We start from the raw sequence: 24,584 nt of genomic DNA on the forward strand, positions 1-24,584 counted from the left end.
GCTCCCTACCTTTCAACTGAATTCTGATACTATCTACCCAGAGATGGCATCAGGTCCCATAGGTTAAGAGCTCGGTCCCACAGGTCAGCCCTCTGCTGCAGGTGATCAGCAGGCTACAAAATAGAGGTTCTAACAACCCCCTTCTTGGTTTATAGGCTAAGGGCTCAGTCCTACAAGGCTGCACACACACACCCCAACTTCAGACATCTGCAAGTGCAGGCTGTCTGTCGCCTGTGCTTCTGATCAATCGGCTATAAATCAGAGGTCCCCATGACCCCCTTCTAGGATTCAATTAACTTTTAGAGCAGCTCACAAACTGAGAGAAACAGTTTACTTACTAGATTACCAGTTTATTATAAAAGGGTATAACTCAGGAACAGCCAGACAGAAGAGATGCTTAGGGAAAGGCATGGGGAAAGGGGGTGGAGCTTCCATGCTCTCTGAGTGCACTCTTCTCCCTGAATCTCTGCCTTTTCACCATCCAGAAGCTCTCTGAACCCTGTCCTTTCAGGTTTTCAACGGAGGCTTTATTACACAGGCAAAATTGGTTAAATCTTTGGCCATTGGCAACTAAGTCAACCTCCAGCTGCTCCCCCCTCCCTCCCCTCCCGGAGGTCAGGAGGTGGAATTTAAAGTTCCTTCCCTCTAATCACATGGTTGGTTCTCGTGGCAGCAAGCCCCTCCATCTCCTACCCCCTCTCCCCACCCCCATACACCCCCAGACCCCGCTTTGGGTGCCTTTCAAAAGTCACCTCGTTAACAAAACAAAGAGCAGCTTTGTCTATTAAACATACTGAAAGTACTTTTTACCTGTCCTTTGTCCTAACTTTGTTTATGATGCCTTGGACATACTGAACTGTTCAGTCTTCATGTAGTTAAGCAACAGACCTCTCTTGCTTTTGGCTCTTGGGTTTGTATCTTTCAGAGAAGAGCCCCTCCCTTTGCCAACATTTTCTTTCTCCTGTTGACTTCATGGGTTTACATCTTGACTCTGACTCTGGCTGGCTCCATGCAACACAGAGACAGTGATATCTGCCAAGTGAGCCAGTTAGCCTGCATCTAGACAGTAATCTACATTTTAGATATTAGTCTCTGTCGTTAAAATAAGTGTATGGGTTATCTGTTTAATTCCTCTGGAATGAATGTTTATGTGTGGGGTGGTGGTCGTTTCCTTAGGACGCTGGGATGAGTACCACAAACTGGGTGGCTTAAAAGAACCAATATGCATTCTCTCACAGTTCTGGAAGACAGAAGTCCGAAATGAAGGTGTCAGCAAGGCCAAGCTCCCTCTGAGACTCTGGGTGGAATCCTTCCTTGCCTCTTCCAGCTTGTGTTGGTGAATGGCCACCGTGGTGTCCTTGGCCGGCAGCCCCGTATCTCTACTCTCTGCTTCCACCGTCACTGTGTGTGACATCTCCCTGTGTGTCTCTGTCTTCACAGGCTGTGGCAGTTTCCTCTTTTTATAAGGACACCAAGCATATTGGATTAGGGCGCACATTAATGACTTTGTCTTAACATGGTTACATCTGCAAAACTCTATTTCCAAATAAGATCACAGTATCAGTCAGGGTTCTCCAGGGAAACAGAACCAAATATATACATGTATAACATTATATTTTATACAATGAAATGGAGAAAGAGAGAGAGAGAGAGAGATTGATTTATTTTTTGTAAATTGGCTCAAGCAATTATGGGGGCGGGTGAGTCCAAACTCTGTGGAGCAGCCAAAAGCTGGCAGGGTGGAAATTGAGCTAAGAGGTGATATTGTAGTCTCAAGTCCCAAAACCATAGGACAGGCCAGCTAGAAACTCAGGCAGGATTGCTATGTCTAGAGGCAAATGTGGGGAGAGCAAGCCCAGGCTGTGTGCGCCTCTCGTTGTCCGGCTCCCTTCTTCACTCAGAATGGAGCAGCTCACAGTGAGGTGTGGGTCTAGGTCTCCTTCCCTGTCACAGTTCAAGCCAAGATTCTGACATCCCAGGGGAAAATGAACTCACGGGCAAAATCCACCAGCCACCTGAGAAGCATCACTGTAAAAAGAAAGACAACAAACTGCACAATCAACACAGGATAAATTAGAACCAATGGCACAAACTGATCAATAATGCAAAATAGGTATAATAAATAAGAGAAGGCAATGGTAAGATGAAGCAAAACAAAGCAGTTATTAAAAAGAATCAAATAGAAACACCAGATACAAAAAATTTAATCATTGAAACAAAGCATTCAATAGATGATGTAAATAATAAAAATGGATTCCACTGGAACATAGACAAGTGAGCAAGGTGATCAGGTTGATGTCTTCTCCAGAATGACACCGGGAATAAGAAAGATATAACAGAGGGGCGCCTGGGTGGCTGATTCGGTTAAGCCGACTTCTGCTCAGGTCATGATCTCGCGGTCCATGGGTTCAAGCCCTGCGTTGGGCTCTGTGCTGACAGCTTGGAGCCTGGAGCCTGCTTTGGATTCTGTGTCTCCCTCTCTCTCTCTGCCTCTCCCCTGCTCATGCTCTGGTTCTCTCTCTGTCAAGAATAAACATTAAAAATAATTTAAAAAAAAGAAATATATAGAATTAGAAGCTAATAAATAGAAAAATAAGCTAATAAAATGTAGGTGTTATCACCTGTATACTAGGAAGTCTTGAAGAAAAGAAAGAAAGAAATTTTAAAAAGGAATGTGTCAAAGAAAAAAATAGCTAAGCATTTTCCAAGATTAAAAAAAAGATGAAAAGCTACATGGGCTCATGGGGTGTCTAATCAGAAAGACATGAGAAAACTCATGCCTAGACACATTACAAGAACATTTAAAAACATGGAGACAAAGGCAAAACTCTAAAGGCTGCCAAAGAAAAGGAGATGGTCCTTCATGAAGGAATGAGAATCTGATAGACATCCAATTTCTGTTCAATAGTTAAAACACAGGCCAAAAGACAGACATGTATTCTTTTCAAAGTGTTAATGAACTTCAAACCAAGGATCTACCTTGAACAAAAACAAAGATTTAAATATGCTATAAAAATAATCTCGGGCATAAAAGGCCCAAAGAAGCTAATACATGAAAGTCTCTTTCAAACAAAATTCTCTCTTAGCGAATGTGTTCTAATTGGAAAAGAAATGAATCCATAACACTACTATGAGATAAAAATGAAATGAGAATCAATAAATAACTTAAAAAAGTTAATTCTGTATTAAAAAGTAGAGGGAGGGGGTGCCTGGGTGGCGCAGTCGGTTAAGCCTCCGACTTCAGTCAGGTCACGATCTCGCGGTCCGTGAGTTCGAGCCCCGCGTCGGGCTCTGGGCTGATGGCTCGGAGCCTGGAGCCTGTTTCCGATGCTGTGTCTCCCTCTCTCTCTGCCCCTCCCCTGTTCATGCTCTGTCTCTCTCTGTCCCAAAAATAAATAAACGTTGAAAAATAAATAAATAAATAAAAATAAAAATAAAAAGTAGAGGGAGAAGGAGAGCTAGAGCTAAAAATAAATAGAGAGAGAAAAAGAGTGAGACTGAGAGAGAAAGAGAGAATATCAAAAGTATTCATAACCACCCGGAAATAAACTCTGGGCAACACTAACACAACAAATGAGCAGTAGATGAAAAATAGTTCTTTGCAAAGGGAGCCAAGTGCAAAGTGAGCATATACTTATTTTGTTATAGAGAAACATATAAACACTGATAGAGAACCTATGAGAAAAAAATAAACACATATATGATTTTTAATAAGCTTAATATAACCATCAAAATGAGTAAAAATAGAAGTCAAGGTTTTCGAACAGGCAGAAGAAAACTGTATCTGATGAAAGACATGAAAGGGAAAAAAAAGCAAAGAAAAGTAAAATACAGTAAGTATAAATTAGAAATAAGAGGAGTGAAATAAACACTAATATAAAATCTACTACATAATTTGTGTTCCGGATTGAACTGTGTCCCCACAAAAAAGACACATTGGACTTTTAAACCCCAGTACCTCAGAATGTAACCTTATTTGGAAATAGGGTTGTCTCAGACGTAATCAGCCAAATTAAGATGAGATCATACTGGAGCAGGGTGGGACCCTAACTCAATATAACTGGTGTCCTAAGAAAAAGATGGCCACAAGAAGACAGAGACGCAGGGAGAAGGCCATGTGACAACAAAGGCAGAGATTGGAATTATCCAGCAGCAAGCCAAGAAATGCCTAGGAAGAGATAGAAAAGGATTCTCCTGCAGTTTTCAGAGGGAGCATGGCTCTCCTGACACCTTGATTCCAGGCCTCTGGCCACCAGAACCACAAAACAGTACATTGCTTTTTATAAAGTGTTTTCTTTTTAAGTTTATTTATTTATTTTGAGAGAGACAGTGAGAGTGTGAGTTGGGGAGGGGCAGAGAGAGAGAGGGAGACAGAGAATCCCAAGCAGTCTCCACAGTCTCAGAGCAGAGCCCGGTGCGGGACTTGACCTCAGGAAACCAGGAGATCATGACCTGAGCCAAAACCAAGAGTCGAGGCTTAACTGACTGAGCCACCCTCGCACCGGGTTTCTGTTGTTTTAAGAACCCAGTTTGTGGTACTTTGTAAATGGCAACCCTAGGAAACGAATACAATTTGTAATGGATGAAACTCGCCAATCAGAAGACAGAGATTCACAGACTGGAAGGTTTTTCTCTTTTGAAAAATAATAATCGGCAATGTTTTCTCAAAGGAATATTCATAAAATACAAGGTGACAGGAAAGCTACAAATAAAAGGATGGAAAGGGGATATGCAGTAATTCTGAGCCAAATAAAGCAGGAGAGTGAATTGAGTGTCAAATAAAACTGAATTCAAAGCAAAAATAAATCATAAAGAGGGATGTTTTTTAAGGAAAACAAAATCAGAAAGCTGTAACAATTTTGAACATACATGCCTTTAAAGAACAGCTTCAAGATATAAGACGCAATAGCGTAACTACAGGGAGAAACATATAGAAATTATCTCAGAAACTTTTAAAAATGTTTATTTATTTTTGAGAAAGACAGAGATCGTCAGTGGGGGAGGGGCAGAGAGAGCTACAGAGGATCCCAAGCAGGCTCCATGCTGACAGTGTCCAGCCCAGTGTACAGCTCGAACTCACAAACTGTGAGATCATGACCTGAGCCAAAGTCGGGTGCTCAACCTACTGAGTCACCCGGGCACCCCTGTATTAGAAACTTTTGTACAACCATCTAAGAAACTAAGAAAATGAGCAGACAAATAATAAGGGATGACAGAGGATATTCAAATGACATGATTCACACACTTGAAATAATAATTATATGGGAAGGGAGAATAACTTAAAAAAACTGACTAACAAGTGGGAAAAACACATTTTTTTGAGCACACACTGAACATTTAAACAATTTACCATTTAGCAGATCAGAAAGAGAGACTCAACACAGGTACCAAAAATCAACATTATACACATTATTATCTGAGCACAATGGATTAAAGTGATAAGCTATCACTTTAATACCTTTAAGGCCTTTACATCTGGAGAGTAAATGGCATGATACTCAATAACCCTTGGGTTAATAAGAAAATATAGAGGAAATTATAAAATACTTGGAAATGAATGATAATGGGAAAAGTACATGACAGAATTTAAGAGACAGCTAAAACAGCCTGAAGAATAAAATTTATGGCTCTGAACGTATTTATCAGAAAAAAATAACAATTAAAAATGAGCTAAGGTTGTAGGCTTTTTTCCTTCCAAGATTAATTAACATATGGTGTAGTATTGGCTTCAGGAGTAAAATTTAGTTATTAATCACTTACGTATGACACCCAGCGCTCTAAGGAGCTAAGTTTTTAACTCAAGAATTTAGGGAATGAACAATAGAACAAATATTAAAAAAAGAAGAAGAAAGAGAAAAAGTAAGGGCAGAATTCAATAAACAACTGGACCAAAGCAGAAGCAACTACAAAGTAAGTAAAAACCAAGCCAGAATCTGGACTTTTGGAAAGATTGCTAAGATGTACTAACCTCCATCAGGAACTGATAAACGTGAAAAAAGATGCAGATATACAACATTCAGAATCAAAAAAGGGAAAATACTTATAGACACCAAAGAGATCAAAATAATCATATAAAAGAGCATTACGGATAGCTATTCACTAGTAAAATAAAAGCAAAGATAAAATATATTTAAAACATTAAAATATTTAAAATTTATAGAAAAAGTATAAAATATAAAACTGACTCAAGAAAAATTAGGAAATTTGAACAAATTGGCAACCAATACAGAAATTGAAATGATTGGGGTGCCTGGGTGGCTCAGTCAGTTAGGTGTCTTTGGCTCAGGTCATGATCTCACAGCTTATGAGTTCGAGCCCCGTGTCAGGCTCTGTGCTGACAGCTCAGAGCCTGGGGCCTGCTTCGGATTGTGTGTCTCCCTCTCTCTCTCTGCCCCACCCCTGCTTGCTCTCTGTCTCTCAAAACTGAATAAACATTAAAAAAAAAAAAAGAAAAGAAAACAAACTGAAATGATTAATAACAACAAAAAAGGGACACACACTCCTATCACAAGGGGGAAACATGGCCTCAGGCAGTTGGTTTTACAGACGAGAGCTCAAAAAACATCTGGAACAATTTGCTTCAGAAAGTAGAGAAAAAGAAAAAGCTACCCAGCTCGTTCTATTAGACTAGTATTAGATTAATTCCAAACCCTAATAAAAAAGGAAGAAATAAAGAGAATGGCTCTTTTTCACTTACAGATCCCCCAGATCTTAAATATAATATAAGCCAACCAAAGTCAACAAAATATAAAAAAGTAATAAGTCATAATTAAATTAGGTTTATCCCAGTAATGTAAAGATCATTTGACACCAGAAATCGCTGGATATGATCCATATCCTAGACTAAAGGAAAAACACTAAATGATTTCAAAATTTTTAATTTTATTAGAATTCCACATATACTTATGATAGAAACCCTCAGAATAAATAAAAGGGAATTCCCTTAACTTAATAAAGGAATTATGCCCCAAATATACAGCACATATCATACTGAATAGAGAAGATTAGATTAGACATGGTGTTCATTATCACCATTTCTGGGTATCCTGGCCAAGACTTGTCATACTAATAACAACAGCACAACAACAAGAAGTTGTAAGAATTCAGGGGTGCCTGAGTGACTCAGTCGGTTAAGTGTCTGACTTTGGCTCAGGTCATGATCTCACAGTTTGTGAGTTCGAGAGCTGCATCAGGCTCTGTGCTGACAGCTCAAAGACTGGAGCCTGCTTCGGATTCTGTGTCTCCCTCCCTCTCTGCCTCTCTCCCTCTCTCAAAAATAAATAAACATGAAAAATTTTTTTAATTAAAAAAAAAGAAGTTGTAAGAACCCAATGGGAAGTGATGAAACTGCTATCATTTGCAAATTATATGCTCATCTATGAGGAATGCCGAACTGTAAAATTCAGCAAGGAGGCTGGATACAAAAACAGTCTCCAAAGATCAGAAGCATTTCTGCGGATCTATAATAACTATCTAGAAATAGAAACAAAAAAAGACATGATTCACAACAGTGACAAAATCGATAACATAATCAGGAAATAAGCTAATAAAGAATGCACATTCTTCTAAAGGCATAAATTTAAAATACTATTAGTGTTTAAAGCTTGTTTAAAAGATATAAAGAAGACAACTAAATGGAGAGCTCTCTTTTCCCCCAAATTAATCTATAAAATCAATGCAATCCAATTAGAACGTAAGCTGAATTTTTGGAGGAACTTGACAAATACTTCTACAATTTATTTGGAAAAATAAGGATGTCAACTAGCAAAAATCAACTTAAAAATACAGTACTCCAAACCACTGGTCATTAGGGAAGAGCAAACAAAACCACAAAGAGATGTCACTTGTCACCTACTAGGATGTCTATCATAAAAACACCAGAAAACAAGGTGTGTTGGCAGGAATGTGGAGAACTGGAGCCCTGATGCATTGCTGTTGGAAATGTAAAATGGTGCAGCCACTGTGGAAAACGTTTTGGCACTTCTTCAAAAAAGTAAACTATAGTATTACCATCTGATCCAACCATTCCACTTCTAGGTATTTACCCAAGAGAACTGAGCGAACAGATACTTGTACACCCATGTTTACTGCAGAATTATTCACAACAGTCAAGAGGTAGAAACAATCACATGTTCCTGGGTAGTTCAGTCGGTCGAGTGTCTGACTCTTGATTTTGGCTCAAGTCATGATCTCACAGTTCGTGGGTTCGAGCCCTGCATTGGGATCTTTACTGACAGTGTAGAGCCTGCTTGGGATTCTCCCTCTCTCCCTCTCCCTCTGCCCCTCCCCTGCTTATGTTCTCTTTCTATCTCAAAATAAATAAATAAGCTTTTTTTTTTAAAAAAAAAGGTAGAGGGGCGCCTGGGTGGCGCAGTCGGTTAAGCGTCCGACTTCAGCCAGGTCACGATCTCGCGGTCCGGGAGTTCGAGCCCCACGTCGGGCTCTGGGCTGATGGCTCGGAGCCCGGAGCCTGTTTCCGATTCTGTGTCTCCCTCTCTCTCTGCCCCTCCCCCGTTCATGCTCTGTCTCTCTCTGTCCCAAAAATAAATAAAAGACGTTGAAAAAAAGAACTTTAAAAAAAAAAAAAAAGGTAGAAACAACCCAAACATATATCACAAATGACTAAATAAATATGATACATACATACAATGGAATATTGCTCAGCCATAAAATGGAAGGAAATCCTGAAACATGCTACAGCATGGATGAATCCTGAAGGCATTATGCTTAAATGAAATAAGTCAGTCACAAAACGACAAATACTGTACGATTCCACTCATAGGAGGTTCCTGAAATAGGCAAACAGAGAGAGAGAAAGTAGACTAGAGGTTATCAGGGGTGAGGGGGAGGAGGGGTTGGGGAATTACTGTTTAACAGGTACACAGTGCCTGTTTGGGATGATGAAAAGTTTCTGGAAATGGACAGTGGCGATGATTACACAGCCTTACGAATGGACTTCATGCCACCGAATTGTACACTTAAAAATTGTTAAAATGGTAAATTTTACATTATTTATATTTTACTACCATAAAAAATACAGCAGAAAAAATAACCAATATACAACAGTAAAAGAAAATATAAAATCCCTAGGATTAGACAAATAAAAATTCAGCTGGTCTACATGATAAGTGTACAACATGGCTGGAAGATGTTAAAGAAGACCATACCATTTTCCTGAATGTGGAAGTTTGATATGGCAAATATGTCCATTTTGGCCAAGTAGATCTATAAATTTATCGAAGTTCAAAAATTGTGCTGTTTCTGGAGACGCACTCATGTATACCTGTACTTACACATCACATGCACCTTTGAAACTGGGTGCACACTGAAACTCTAGAGAACAAAGGGAAAAGATACTCTGGCTCAGTCTGTCATTTTTTAAATTTTTTATAATGTTTATTTTTGAGAGAGAGAGACAGAGCATGAGCATGAGCAGGGAGGGGCAGAAAGAGACGGAGACACAGAATCTGGAGCGGGCTCCTGCTTCAGAACTGTCAGCACAGAGCCCAACCCGGGGCTCAAACTCATGGACCGTGAGCTCATGACCTGAGTTGAAGTTGGACGCTTAACCGACTGAGCCACCCAGGCTCCCCTCTATCATCTTAATCCAATCTGTCAAAAGCCTCTTCTGGTTTGGGGGGAAGGAGTTAAAAAAGAAACAAACAAAAGGCTAACTAGATGAGTAGAAGTCATTTCACCATGCATCTCTTCTCTGGAGAAAGAAGCCTCCTTCTTTTACCCAAAAGAAATGTTCTCGAGATACCAAAGTGGGCAGATCCCTCTTTGGTTCCACAGATACCCCCTGAGTCTGTAGACAGACAGATGCTCTCAGAACAGACTGAAGTGGTAAGAAATGGAACAGAGACTTTGCTAAGCTTATTGGAAAGGCAGGAGGGACCTCTTTCCAGATGTCTGTATGGTGGAGGGTCCATTCTCAAACCTGAAGGGACCCAGGCTCCCCTGCCACCCTGATAAACAGAATCTTGGGGAAAGAGAAGCCCTGTACTGAGAGGAACCACTCTGTGCTGAATGACGGCTCCAGCCAGCCGGAGCAAAATTAGGAAGAGGAGGAAACTCAACTGTGCTCTATCTCCCAGTACCCTTTTTCCTTCTTGCCCTTTTTGGTCTTTCCTTGCTGTGCCCTTTCCTCACTCATTCACTCACACAACAAATACTTCTTGAGCTCTTCCTATGTGCCAGGCACAATGTCTGGCATCCAGGACTCTGAGGAAAGCAAGGATTTAGGCACCAACCCAAAGACCTGGAGATGTAAAATGCTCCTTCTGCCAACTTCTCTCATGAGGATTTGTTTTAAGAGCCCTCAGAGAGAAGGCAATGCTTAACCCAAAGGTTATCACTTCTCTAATAGAGGGTTTTAAGATATTGCTATCTTTTGGGGAAGAGAAAATACTTTGGCCAGCAAAAACGTTTCCATTATTCCTCATAATGCCAACAATAGCTGGCATTACAGCTCAAAACAAAGTCTCCTAGAACATTTCCTCATTCCACTATGTAGTGACTTTCCCCGTGCAGCAGTGATTTCCACCATGGGATATGCCAGAAGATCTATGAAGTATGAGAAAAGAATATGAGACCTTCTCATTCTTCACAACTTTCTCAGCCTATAAATTTCCCATAGGCTTTATAACATATACATTAGTGCAAATGTACAGGTAGGGAACTTATGAATAAAAACATAAGCAAAAACTGGAGTGTGTGCTCAAAGGAAAACATGATCAAAAATTGTGGATCCCTGATGTAACAAGAAGTGTGATCTGTTATACTTAAAATCAGTCTTGGTAGGAACAGTCTTGGCAGGTGCCTGGGATTTTAAGGCGTGTGTCCCCGCACTAAGGTGCAGCTCAGTTAACTCTGGGTCATTTCATCCCAGTCCCACAGACAGAAGGAAATTCTAGTAAAACAATAAGGGAAATGAGGGAGTCAGAAACATAGACTGGAGGGAGAATTGGCTCTTCCAGGTCACTGGCTCATTCATGGGCAACATCCCAGGATCTAAAAATAGAAGAACCATCTGCAGTTTGCCTCCTGGAGCTGGGGCTTGGACGAGCCCCAGGACAGACCCTTACAGACTGGTGGCCGTGATGACAGCACTGGCCTCTCAGGTGACCTCAGCAGATAATGGCCAGGGGCCAAAGCAAGATGCTTCCAAAGCCAGGATCCTCACAGTAAAATTAGAGTAGCAGGAATAAACAGAGACATGAGCTCTATACCAGAAAGCTGGCTCTTGTTTCTTAGTCCAGAAACTGGCAACAGTGTAGGGAAAGGAAAGAAGTCTAGAAAAGAAGTTCAAAAATCAGATGGAGTCTCCATTCTCAAGGTTACATACTGTGTGATTCCAACTATAGGACGTTCTGGAAAAGACAAAACTATGGATATGGTTAAAAAAAAAATCACTGGTACCCAGAAGTTGGGATGGGGACAGAAGACTTTTCAGGGCAGTGAAAATCCTCCACATGATACTATAATAATGGATATATGTCATTATACATTTGTCCAAATCCACAGAAGGTACAACACCAATTTTGATATATCACTGTAGGTTAATCAACTATAACAAAGTGACTCTCTGGTCAGGGATATTGATAATGGGGGAGGCTATGCATGTGTGGGGTTAAGTGGTATATGGGAAATCTCTACACCTTGCCCTCAATTTTGCTGTGAACGTAAAACTGCTCTAAAAAAAAAAACACGAAGTCTTAAAAAGATTAAAACCCCTGCAGTCCTGAATTTGCACTGGAAGTATCAGTATTAACTAATGATATTTTTTTATATGTATTTTCTAGCTTTGACCATTGAAAAGACCAAAAGCAATGGCTAAACCTAGAGCAATGAGCAAATCCTAGCACTAGACTATGACCTTTATAGTCATTTCCCCCTAAAATGAACCAGGGCTCTAAGGAGAAATGGCGGATTCTAGGTCTTAGACAGGAAATTTGTAATAGGAGCTTAGAAGATCTTATCTTACCAGAGACCTATCAAAGACAACCAGGGCCATGTCTAGGACATGCAGAAGCCAACTTGAAGAGGCTCCTATGGGCGAAAGATGGAACACTTTGAGCATCAGTAAGAATAAATACAATTATTTAAACACATCAAATTATGTTTAAATCCATGAGTTTGTAATGTTACATTTTTTTAAAAACTTCATTGGATGGTTATCTTTGGAGAATTCTAGGGAACCATTACCTGAAAACTGGCAAATAACGACAACAAAAAAATCAAGATCTATCTTGCCCCTTTTTTTGTGAACTATCTCAAGAAAAGCAAATAATTGATGAGAGTAACTTTCTTTTTCAGCTGTCTGGCAGCTAAAAAATGAAGGCAGCACTAGAATTAGAATATCGTGAATATGCATCCTCCAGTGGAGAACGGATCCAGCCCATAGTAGTTCTGTCCAGTATGGTAGCCAGTAGCCACATGTGGCTACCGAGCACTTGAAATGTGGCAAGTTCGAATTGAGATGTGCTTTAAGTGTAAGATCCACACTGAATTTCAAAGACTTCATTTAAAAAAAAGAATGTAAAATAATCCATTAGTAATGTCTCTATTGATTTCATGTTGAAATGATAATATTTGAAACATATTAGACTAAATATAATATATTATTAAGATTAATATTACCTGTTTCTTTTTACTTTTTCTAAATATAACTACTAGAAAATTTTAAATTACTTATATGGCTTAAATTATGCTTCTATTTTGTAGGACAGATCGAAGCAATACCCACCAATACGATAAGCACTAACAATACAAGACAACAGCTAACCAATGTTATATGCCTCTCGATAAAAGTATACAACATTGCCTAGGATGGATTTTTTCTTAAAATATTGACACTGGGGGCACAGGGCTGGCTCAGTCAGTAGATCATGGGACTCTTGACCTCAGGGTCATGAGTTCAAGCCCCACAGTGGGTGTGGAACCTACTTTAAAATATGTGTGTGTGTGTGTATACACATATATAAAATCTGATACTTTATATTTAGCTACTAAATTCAGTAGATACAGGTGGAAGAGATAAGGTAAATGATACCATGAGCACACAATGAACAAAATCTTGAAAATAGGAAACTAATTCTACAAACAAATCACCCTGTTAGTACAACAGATAAATTGCAAAGAAGGGAAAAACAGGAAGAAGAAAGCTAGCAATGAAGAAGAGATTTAAAAACATCAACTAGTTGTGAGGTATGGACCTTATTTGGATCTTGATTTGAAAGAACCATAAAAATAAATAAATAAATTAGGATACAATAGGATTGATTTGAACACTAACTGGATACCTGGTCATATTAAGGAATTATTCATAATTTAGGTAATGATATTACAGTTATTTTTATAGGTCGCTCATCATTTAAAGATGCAAACAGAATATTTATGAATAACATAGTAGGATCTCTAGGATTTGCCTGGAAACAACGTAGGGATGGAGAGATAAGAGTGGGGATGGTATGAAACGAGATGGGCTGTAAGTAAATTGTTGGTAAAGCAGGATGATGAGGACGTGGCTACTTGTTACACTCTTGCACTTTTGTACGTGTTTGAAATTTCCCATAGTAAATGTAAATGGAATGCGTTATATGTAATAGTATTCGTTATTAAAAGTGGAAAATCACAGGGGCACCTGGTGGCTCAGTTAGTTAAGTGTCCGACTCTTGATTTCAGCTCAGGTCACGATCTCACAGTTCATGAGAACGAGCTCTGCATTGGCTTCTATGCTGACAGAGTGGAGCCTACTTGGGATTCTCTCTCTTCCCCCTCTCTTCTACCCTTCCCCTGCTCATGCTCTCTCTAAAAATAAATAAGTAAACTAAAAAAAAAATAAATAGGGGCACCTGGAGCTCAATCAGTTAAGTGTCCGACTTCAGCTCAGGTCATGGTCTTGTGGTTGTGGGCTGGAGCCCCACGTCAGGCTCTGTGCTGACAGCTCAGAGCCTGGAGCCTGCTTCAGATTCTGTGTCTCCCTCTCTCTCTGCCCCTCCCCTGCTCACACTCTGTCTCTGTCTCAAAAATAAACACTAAAAAAATATTTTAATAAAAAATGAAATAAATAAAAATTTTAAAATGACTTTTTAAAAAGTTGGACAAGTAGATTATAAACCCACAGGGTTAGCATGTGGAATCTGGCAAACAAATCAGTAAGCTTATTTCATGTGGTCCCAGAGACTGGGGACTCCAGTGATTGTGCCCAGAGACACAGAGGTCAGTCAAATACAGTGCATGAAAGATAAATGTGACTCCCAGACTGAAAGAGACAAAGCACAAAGGTTCTGGATGCTTCAACTGAAATCAGTCCCAGAACTCAAGACAGAATCCTGGGTTCTGGTGATGGGAGAACTCGAGTCAGTTGCCTAAGTCTGAAAGGACCAGGCCACACCGGGCTCGGCAACGTAATGGGTTTTTATTTTTTAATCTGGGGCCAGGACCAGAAATTCTTCTGCAAGCCAGCCACATGATTGCTTCGCTGATACCAAAAGGGAGGGGAGAGCAATAACCTCCTCTCATTCACTGCCAACTCTGTGCCAGAGACTCACCCAAGACTTCCCTGTAAACCTCGCATCACTGGATGCAGGTATTGTTCACGGCTCTTCATAGAGGAGGAATCAGAGACTTGGAGCCTTCAATCATTCACTCAAGTTCACAAAGCCAACAGATGACAGTGGCAGGATTCGCACCCATGTCTTACTAACTCCAGAGCACTTATTTTTATATGTTAGGTTATGCTGTATCTGTTAGCACACACATACGGACTAATATTGAACATGACACAAAAGTGAGTCGGGATAATGCCCTGTTTTATGTGCTACTTCGGTGCCTCACTGCTCAGGGTTCCCCTCAGACCAGCACCATGGGCACGACCTATAAGCTTGCTAAAAACACAGGATCTCAACCCGACTAAATTGGGATCCACACTTGGACAAGGTACACAGGTGAGTCTTATGCACACTGAAGCTGGAGAACAGCTTCAGTGCGTTTAAACCTGAAGAGTCCAAAATGACATAACTGATTCAGTCAACTGTAAACAAGTAAATGTAAATTTATTAATTGATCCAAGTCTCTTAGCATAAATGTTTGCCCTACGGTTCTTCCCATTCTTCCTGTTCATGAGTTTTGTGTTAGGTAATTAAAATGTTTTTAAGGTTTTAAACCTATAGGTAGCTAAGGTTTTAAGGTTTTCAACCTATAGGTAACCTAAGGTTTTAAGGTTTTAAACCTATAGGTAGACCTCATCTGGGACCATGGGCTGCAGACCAGAGAGGCAATTCAGGGTTCCTGACTCCTATTTGAATCTCCAGGGAGTTCTATATTCTAATGAAGACTCAGAAAATGAAACCTTCCCACCCTAGTTCCCAAGGCATCCAGATTCTATGAGGGTGAATGTAGCAGCCCCATTTTTATTTTTTTCACATTTTTAAAAATTTAAATCCAAGTTAGTTAACATATAGTGTGATAATGATTTCAGGAATAGAATTTAGTGATTCATCACTTAAATATAACACCCAGTGCTCATCCCAACAAGCGTCCTCCTTAATGCCCATCACCCATTTAGCCCATCCCCCAACCCATAACTCCTCCAGCAACCTCTGTATTTAACAGTCTCTTATGGTTTGTCTCCCTGTTTTCATCTTATTTTTGCTTCCCTTCCCCTATGTTCATCTGTTTTGCATCTTAAGTTCCACATATGAGTGAAATCGTGTGATATTTGTCTTTCTCCGATAAGAGAATGGCAAGGTTTCTTTCTTTTTAATTGCTGAGTAATATTCCACTGTATATATGTACCACATCTTCTTTATCATCAGTTGATGGACACTTGGGTTCTTTCCATACTTTAGCTACTGTTTTTAGTGTGTGGCAGCCCCATTTTAGAAGCTGGTGGACCTCACCCAAATCTGTGTGTGCCTCACCATTTCCCAGACCCCTTGTCATAGACTGGCCAAGTGATGGAGTTCTGGTCAATAGGGTGTGGGAGAAAGTGATGTGTGCCACTTCCAGGCCCCCAGCAAATCCCACACCAAATTCCATCAGAGAGACTGGCAGAACCACAAAAGAGAAGGAGCCTGGCTGGGCCCCTGAGTCACCACTTGGAAGGAGACATCCGACAGCATAACCCAACCCCATCAACATAAAATTTTATGTTGATGGCCCACTGATATTTGAGGGTTGATATAATGGCTAGAGTTACTTAGGGTGGCTAGAGAGTGCTACTAACCTATCACGCCATCTGGGATCCAGCCCAAGAAGCCAAAAAGGTGAGATTTTCTGAACATCTGAGACAAGAGTAGGTAAAAGTAATTGCTTATATATTAGTCAGGGTTACTCTAACACACAGAATGGCCTTTTGCCAGAAAATAGTATTTAAAGTCGTACTGTGTGTATAAACTAGTTTCACTACTGGCAAATTAAAGTTCTGAATTATAGTGGAGATGAAAATCACATCTAAATTTACAGAATTGTCAATGTAACACAAGTTATTATTTGCGAGGGTTGGGGGGAGGGTAGTAATATGCTTCCTGAAACAGCCAAAGATTCTTTTTTTCCTAAAAGCTGATTATACATTTGTTGCTAGAATTAATGGGCCTATTTTATACACTTAACTGGAGATGATTGTGCTAAGTTAGAAATCTTATCTCAAGTGGAATATAAAGTAAAAAGCAACCATTTTTGAAATTGCAGAAAGCGCATATAAAAGGATACTTTTGAGAGTTGGATATTGAACATTACAAAAATCATAATTATGTAGAAAGAAATTTATTTCTAAGAAAGGAAACTAAATAAATATTAGAAATGTTCATGTTATATGAAATTAGAGCAAGTGTTTGTGTCCAAATTCACTTGATTTTTATCAACACTGACATTATGTTGAAGGCAATCTGTTAATGTTTCAGTAAGAGTAAAATTAAGTGGATGTCAAAATTGTTTAGCTGTTTGTACAATAATTAAAAAATTTTTTTAATGTTTATTTAGTTTTGAGAGGGGGAGAGAGAGAGCATGAGTGGGGGAGGGTCAGAGAGAGAGGGAGTCACAGAATCTGAAGCAGGCTCCAGGCTCCAAGCTGCCAGTACAGAGCCTGATGCGGGGCTCAAACTCACGAACCACTGGATCATGACCCGAGCCGAAGTCAGACACTTAACCAACTGAGCCGCCCAGGCGCCCCTGTTTGTACAGTAATTTTATTTATTTTTTTTTTTTTAATTTTTTTTTTCAACATTTATTTATTTTTGGGACAGAGAGAGACAGAGCATGAACGGGGGAGGGGCAGAGAGAGAGGGAGACACAGAATCGGAAACTGGCTCCAGGCTCTGAGCCATCAGCCCAGAGCCTGACGCGGGGCTCGAACTCCCGGACCGCGAGATCGTGACCTGGCTGAAGTCGGACGCTTAACCGACTGCGCCACCCAGGCGCCCCTGTACAGTAATTTTAAAACAAAAACAGGTTTGTTATCATTTGTGATTTTTTTAATAAACGTGCAGACTCAGTCGAGCCCCCTTCACGAGGGCCTGGGATGAGCAGTTTGGGCTGGATGCATTTTAGGATCAGGAGTCATCCAGCAGCCTCCCAGAGCCACCTCATTACAGCAAAAGATGTTCCTATTTCTCTTATCACATAGGAATTTACATGGTTTGGGGGGCTCTATATCAGGAACCAGAGGCAGAGATGAACATATATATTTTCTATGATCTTACAGTAGATGGCATGGAAAAGAAACTAGAGGTGTCACTAAGGCCACTTTCAGAGATGTACAAGGTTTCAGACAGCATGAGGACAAGTACAATAGCAGTGGAATTAAAGAAAGACAGGCAAGAAATATGTTGGAAGAAAGACAGGAAGTGATAGCTGGAGAGAGGTAAACAAGGAGACAAAATATTAAAGTCTCAAACCTGGGTTCCAGGGAGAAGGACAGAGTATTGCAAGGGGCCGCAGAGGAGGAAGGAAGGTGTCGATGGTGAGATGCTTTGTTCATAAAGGGTAGGGCAGCAGAGAGGTCGTTTTGGGTTGGGAAGCTACGTTTCCACTGGTGGAGAAGCGGGAACGTGAGGGGCTTGTCTGTTAGACGAGTGCCTAGGCCAGGCTGAGAGGAGCTTCCTGAAGACAACTGGAAAGTGTTCAGGAAAGAGCCCAGCACCTGGCATCAGGCAGATCAGCCTCTGAATCCTAGCTCAGCCCTTGAGAGCTGTGTGAGCTTAGGCGATTTACTTAACCTTTCTGGGCTTGAGTTTCCTCCTCCATAAAATGAGATAAACAATAGGTGGCTAAACAGAAGCCATTCTTTTTCCTTGACCTGTAAGACTACTTCCCAAACTCATCTCAGATATAGCAATTCCTGGGATCACAGGGGAAATCGTTTCTTCATCCCCTGTCCATCGGGCCAGGGAAAATATTGTTTACAACTGGGGTTCTTGAATGCTGCGTATGCACCAAAATCATCTATGGAATATTTTTAAAATACAGATTCCTGAGCTCTCATCCAAGAGCTTCCGTCTCAGTACTTCCAGGCTGGGATCCATCAATATCTTTCTGCTCAAGAACTACTAATCCATAATAAAAGCTGCAGTGGAGATTGAACAGAATGATGGTTACCAACCCCACGCATCCCAGGTCCTGGAATCCAGTGTTTGCTTAAAAAGTGGCTCTGGTTGTGATGGTGAGACGGTGATGTAGGTAGCAGGGGAGTGGGGGTGGGGGGGTGATGGGTGATGGTGAGAGAGGGTGGGTGGTGGCCCTGGAAGAGGGGAGTGATGGCAGTGGCTGGTGAGTGGTGGGAGCCAGGTCCTTGGAAGTCCCTAATTCAGCAAGAAGATTCAGACGATCTCAGGTAGAGCCTGAGGAGGCAGAAAATGGGAAGCTTCCATTGGGAACATGTATCCCTTCTAGCCTCCATCAGGGATCTCCTCCTGGACTGAATCAAAGAAGTAGCAGCTCTTAAGAAATCATATTCTCCTGCCTTCAGAGGGCAAAAATAAAACTGAATCCATGAATAGCAAAACTGTACTAGAATTTGCAAAAGAGATCAATTGTATGAAACCACGCTTTGCTATACAACCTAAGATCAAAATAATGTAACCGCCAGCTCCTACACACCCATGGGCTCCATGATGAAAATGATTTAACAGTAATTCCATATGAACTCAGGTTCGAGAGACAAGACCACCGACCATTCACCCGTTTGCAAATTCTGACCAATCCTTGTCCAGACCTCACTTACTAACTTCTCCCCTAAAACCACCCTATCACAAGAGCTCAGGAACTTCCCCCTTTTCAGCTACTACTGAGATGCTGCCAACATGATAATCCCCTTTTTCTCAGCATGTTGAATAAGCTCCACTTTGCAAAATCACTGCATTTCCCAGCGGTCGTTGTAAGGGGGCTTCGACAAGGAAGGTAGGGACCCATGGGCCTTTGCTCTTAGGATGTCAGCTCGTTTTACTGAAACAGCCATCCAGCATCTGGACCCACTGAATATGGAAAACGGCTCAAACACTTTGAAGAATTCAGTGAGTCACTCCCTGTCAGAATCAAAATTTTGGCATGTTAAAATGAAACCTTAAAGTTAAATTTATTAGAGTCTTCTTACATTCATTTTGAAAAGGGATCTGGGGCCTGGAGGAGCCATCAACAGGTACTTACCTTCCCACACTCGGAGCTCTCTGAGCACTTCTTGGAGAGAAAAAGACCAGTGGAAAAGCAGGGGCGACTTAATTATACCCGCAAAGGCCATTTTTCCAACTAAGGTCAAACTGACAGGTTCCAGGGATTAGAACATGGATGTATTTGGTGGGAGGGGGGCACCATTCGACCGCCTAAGCCTGCTGACATACATTATGAAAGTAAGAGACGCCCCTTCTGTCATCTGTATAAACCTAGCTCTAAATGTATGCCTTTGAGTCCATCTTGAGAAGTCATTTTATTCTTCCCTGCAAAGTTCCTTAACTTTCCACGTTACCACCAGCAGAAAGGCGTCTTTATCGTTTCTACAGAACCTCAGAACTTAAGAAGCTCGGATATTGACAGGAAGCAACACACTTCCTCATCCTGAAAGCTTTACTCCCCTCCGCCTGCCTGGCCGTTCTCCCCCAAACCCATGCTACTCTTTGAGGCTTCCTTGAAACCACCCCTCATCCACCCCTCTCACAACCAGGCAGAGATTCGGTCAGCTTCCTGTTGCCCTTCACTACATAGCTGCATGACTTCCTGCTTCTCACTTCCACTCTCAAGTCCCGTTTCCTCCTCGGTATGGAGGGGGCAAAGGCAGACAGTTTGATCTTGAAGGTCTCTACATTCGAACCACAGAGTTGAAGTTGTTCAGCCCAGAAACCACCGTCTCTCTTGCAAGACCCCCATTCAGCCTCACTGTCCTGCTCGGGGACATCTCAGCTTCTCCTCTCACCCCAAGCCCGCTCGTCCTGTTCTCCTGCCCTGAAAGGACCCTCGAAAGGCTAGGCTTACGTCCACCTCTGAGTTCTCCCCTCCCCTCTGAAGGAATCAGAGCAGAATTCTCAACTCCTTAATCCAGCTCCTACTTCCTCACCAGTAAGTAACCTTCTGATCGTTTCACGAAGGCACACAGACTACTGCAGTATTCTTAGCAAAGCCCCACAAAAGCCTGCAAATGTTGTTATTTACCCATCACATCCCATTACCAGCCAGAAAGTGAGTATGACGAGAAAGAACTTTCTGTGGGTTTCTATGCCTTCCCTGTTAGAGGTGGCAGATGGTTCCCAACCAAAAATAAATACTTAATCATGCTTGATTAAAAATACATATATATACGTACAGTGTGCACACCAAACCGAAAGGACAGAGTCAGAGCGCAAATCAACAGCCTTCACTACTATAGCTTATATTTTTCATTCAAAGGCACTGGTTCATGTGCATTCAAATCACATCATGCCACAATAAAATCCATAATGGATTTGAAAAAAACAAAAGAGAGAGAGAGAGAGAGAAACCTGCGTGTGGTATTTTTTCCAGCAGACATCAAGCTCAAACACTAGACGGTTTAGTTCAAAACCAAGCACACGGTAATCCCACTGCCTGCAGGGGCCTGGGGCCAAAACAGAGCCAGTGTGATACCCTCAAGAACAAGTCCAGGGGCAAGGCCAGCACTGTGGATTCCAGGGATCAATTGCTTTAAATAGCTGTCATCCTATGACTACCTTCCCTACCTCCCTCTTGGGCTGGCTTTGAAATTTTATCACCTTAGCCTTCACCAGAGCATCAACAGAGTTTTATCTTCCAGCCGTGCTCAGGGGAGTGGGTGACCCACCCCTTCTCATCCAGGCCTGTGAGCTGCAGAGCCAGCCCAGAGTCATCCTCCCTGCTCAAAACCCGGCCAGCAGGGCAACCCTGGGGAGGCCCCGGGCCACTCTACCGCAAGAGCTGGCAGCTAGGATTCAAAAGGTTTCACCAACTGTAGGAAGCAGAAAAATATCAAATAAGGGGGGGGGGGGGAAATCCAGTGAGTTGTTCTGTGATAAGCCTGCCCTGAGGAGTCTCTACAAGCCATTATTCTGAAGCCTAGAGGCAATGCCTTCCCCAGGGGTGTCCTGCTCTCACAGATACTGAGAGGCCAGACAAAAACACTCCGTTTCAGAGCTTCGAGGAACCCCTGATGAGGCCGGGGCCCCCTGCAGCCGCACGGTGGTTCTGTGCATGAGGAGAGGTCTGAGGCCACTGGCAGAAGCAAGGGACGTGAAATGTAGGAACCACCCCAGGGGAAGGACAGATGTCAGTAGACATCACTGTTTGTGTCTCTCAAAAACCCAGATAGCTCCAGACTGGACAGGTTGCCACTCACTCATTCATTCATTCATTCATTCATTCACTAAGGACCTAACAAGTGTTAGGGGTCACACTAACAAGTGTTAGGGGTCACAGCAGTCCTTGTCCTACTAGAACTGTTTTCACGCGGGGCGCCCAGGTGGTACAGTCGGTTAAGCAGCAACTTCAGCTCCCATCATGATCTCTCGGTTTGTGAGTTCGGGCTTGCTGCTGTCAGCAAGTCAATGCAGAGCCCGCTTCAGATCCTCTGTCCCCCTCTCTCTGCCCCTCCCCCACTTGTGCTCGCCCAATAAATAAATATATTTTTTAAATCTTAAAAAAAAAAAAAAGAACTCTTTCCATGGGAAGGGAAAATAGTATTTGTGATTATAAAACATCTGATCTGTTTTCTCAGAGGCATGCAAATTGAGATGTTGAGGGGCACAGAGGAGGAAAGTCTAAAGCCCAAGGCAGGAGGGAGTCCTAGAGGAAGTCGTGTCTAACCTGAGGACTTTACAAGGAGGAAGGGGAGACAAGTTGCTGCGGACAGAGAGAGCAGCCAAGTTCTATGCCTCAGAAAGATCAGTGTAGCTGGAGCAGAAAGGAAGGGGGAGGCTCGTTGGTGGGAGGCGAGCCTGGGTAGTGGATTATAGGCGCTTTAAGGACTCTGGACATTGTCCTAAGCGTATCTGGATAGTCTTAAGTGAGTAGGGGAGAGGGACAGCATGCAGATGGGGAGCAAATGACATAATTAGATCTGCAATTTAGAATCATTTCTCTTAGAAGCAGCACCTTGACCTTGGGCTCTTTGTTATCTTTGACATGCTCAGCACTGGTGTCACAGCAATTGGTAAAAAAAAAAATAAAGTTAAAAAAAAAAGGCAGAAGATAGGAGACAGAAGATGGGAGGAGTCCCTTAATAATCCCCTTACAGAACCAGCATAAGCCTGCAAGGTCCAAGGCTCTCTTGAACCCACATCTGAAGGGAATGCCCCAGGTCCCTCCAATGCCCGGGACAGGACAGGTGCCCCAGCCTTCCCTGCACACAGACGGGGCCTTCGGTAAGCTCTCCATTGCCTTTTAGCCAACTGTGCCCCATCACATCAGGCTGAGTCTGTGTTTATAAAAGATGCCCAGAGACCCCCTCCACACTCACACTCAGATGCTTCTGAGGCCATCATCACAACCCCAAGAGACCAGCCCCTCTCTCCTGCCCACAGTCAGCACATTTCCCAAGTGAGGCTGCTGGGGGTGCTCTAGGACATCCCTGGGGAGCAAGTGGCCTGAACACTGAGCGGCTGTCAGCGCAGTGGATGCCTTTCCCGAGGGGCCTGCCTGCTGCTTGCTCTGCTAACCGGGGAAGGCAGAGTCCTGCCTCTGAGCCCAGAGGGGTTTCTACCCTGAGACTGACTATAAGTGGACACTGTGAGAATGCCACTCCAGGACAGGACCTTCTGGGCAACCTGCACCAGCTCTCAGTTCTGGCAGGGTTTCCCACTCTCATGGCGAGAACCTGGAAGTGGGGGGTTTGGGATCGTGTAGCCCGAAGGAGAGACAGAAGAGTTTGGAGGTGCATACGGTAGTGAGGGAAGAGTAGAGTGGATTAAAACTCTTCCAACGAAGGCAAATGGGCCACTTACTTAGAAACGACCTGTTGTCAGGTGCCAAGGAGGATCCAGAAGCGACCAGAGATCCGTGACCCCATCAGGGCAACAGTGTTTTCTTGTGCAACCCAGAGATGCTAGAAGACGACAGCTTTAAGAGGTGCCTTATTTTAGGTGCAATGGATGCTCAGTACAGTCCCTGAGACACACGTATAGATGCAGTGAGAACTCACATTTGTAATAGAGCTTTAGAGTTTGCAAAATTCTACCACCATCATATTGGATCTTTCTCACAAATCAGATGAAGTAGAAAAGGAAGGTATATTCACCACTTGACAGATGAGGACGCTGCGAGGAGGTGAAGCGAAACAGGCGTGGCAGAAAGGACGTGAGCTCTGGGCCTGAAAAATCGGGATCCAAGTCCTGCCTCTCCACCAACAAAAGCTGCAATAATAACTGTGTTTGTGGATTCACTCTTACAAAAATGGCTGCATTTCTCTTATTTCCATGTTCCTGGGGAGGGGACGGGCACCTCACTGCTGCCCCCATGCATGGCCAACACAGCTCACATTCTCTCCATGGCTCCCAACAGATTACTGCTCTTTCAGTTAATGTGCGCCAAGTGCTTTGAGGAGAGCCTGGTCTGCAGCAAGTCGTATAGGTACGTTAGCTACTATCATTTATCTCTCTGTCCCCAACTCCCAGCACAGGGTCTGACACGTGCCGAACACTCCACAAAGGCTGAGGGCATGAATGAAAGGCCTTCATCGTCCAGTGAAGGAGACAGACATATATACACACGATGGCAAATGCACTGATGAGTGCCATGGAAGGCATGATGAGCGTGTGGTGGCGGGAGTGCGAGACGGAGCTGCTGGCTGTGGGCAGAAGGGTGAGGGATGGTGCCCTGAGGAGGTGACCCACAAGGCAGGGTTTCAAAGAAGAGGGAGAAGAACAAACAATTCAGTACGACTGGAAGGTAGAGTGTGAGGGAAATCATGGTAGAAGATGTTGGTAGAGCCGAGGATCAGAGCCAGACACGAAGAGCTTCGAACGCCAGGCTAAGGAATTTGGATCTTGTTGTTGAGCAATAACGGAGAGCCAGTGAAGGATCCTCTTTGAAGCCAATAAGTGAATGTTTGTATTACAGAAAGGCTGCTCTAGGGATCGTAGGCAGGATGGACTTGAAAGGCGTGAGAC

The 24,584-nt window shown here is 42.5% G+C and overlaps 1 protein-coding gene across 1 annotated transcript in view; it reads right to left on the reverse strand.

Annotated features, from left to right (window-relative positions):
* Positions 1-1,568: 1,568 nt before the first annotated feature.
* The window catches only part of TMPRSS5 (transmembrane serine protease 5), a 69,941-nt gene continuing 46,925 nt past the window's right edge, over positions 1,569-24,584 (reverse strand). The window contains exon 12 of the mRNA XM_047878709.1: positions 1,569-2,028. Coding sequence (XP_047734665.1) covers positions 2,026-2,028 — 3 coding nt within the window. The 3' untranslated portion in view covers positions 1,569-2,025. The remainder of the gene's footprint in view (positions 2,029-24,584) is intronic.

The sequence above is a fragment of the Prionailurus viverrinus genome, chromosome D1 (genome assembly GCF_022837055.1).
Source record: "Prionailurus viverrinus isolate Anna chromosome D1, UM_Priviv_1.0, whole genome shotgun sequence".
NCBI classification, from domain to species: Eukaryota; Metazoa; Chordata; class Mammalia; order Carnivora; family Felidae; genus Prionailurus; species Prionailurus viverrinus.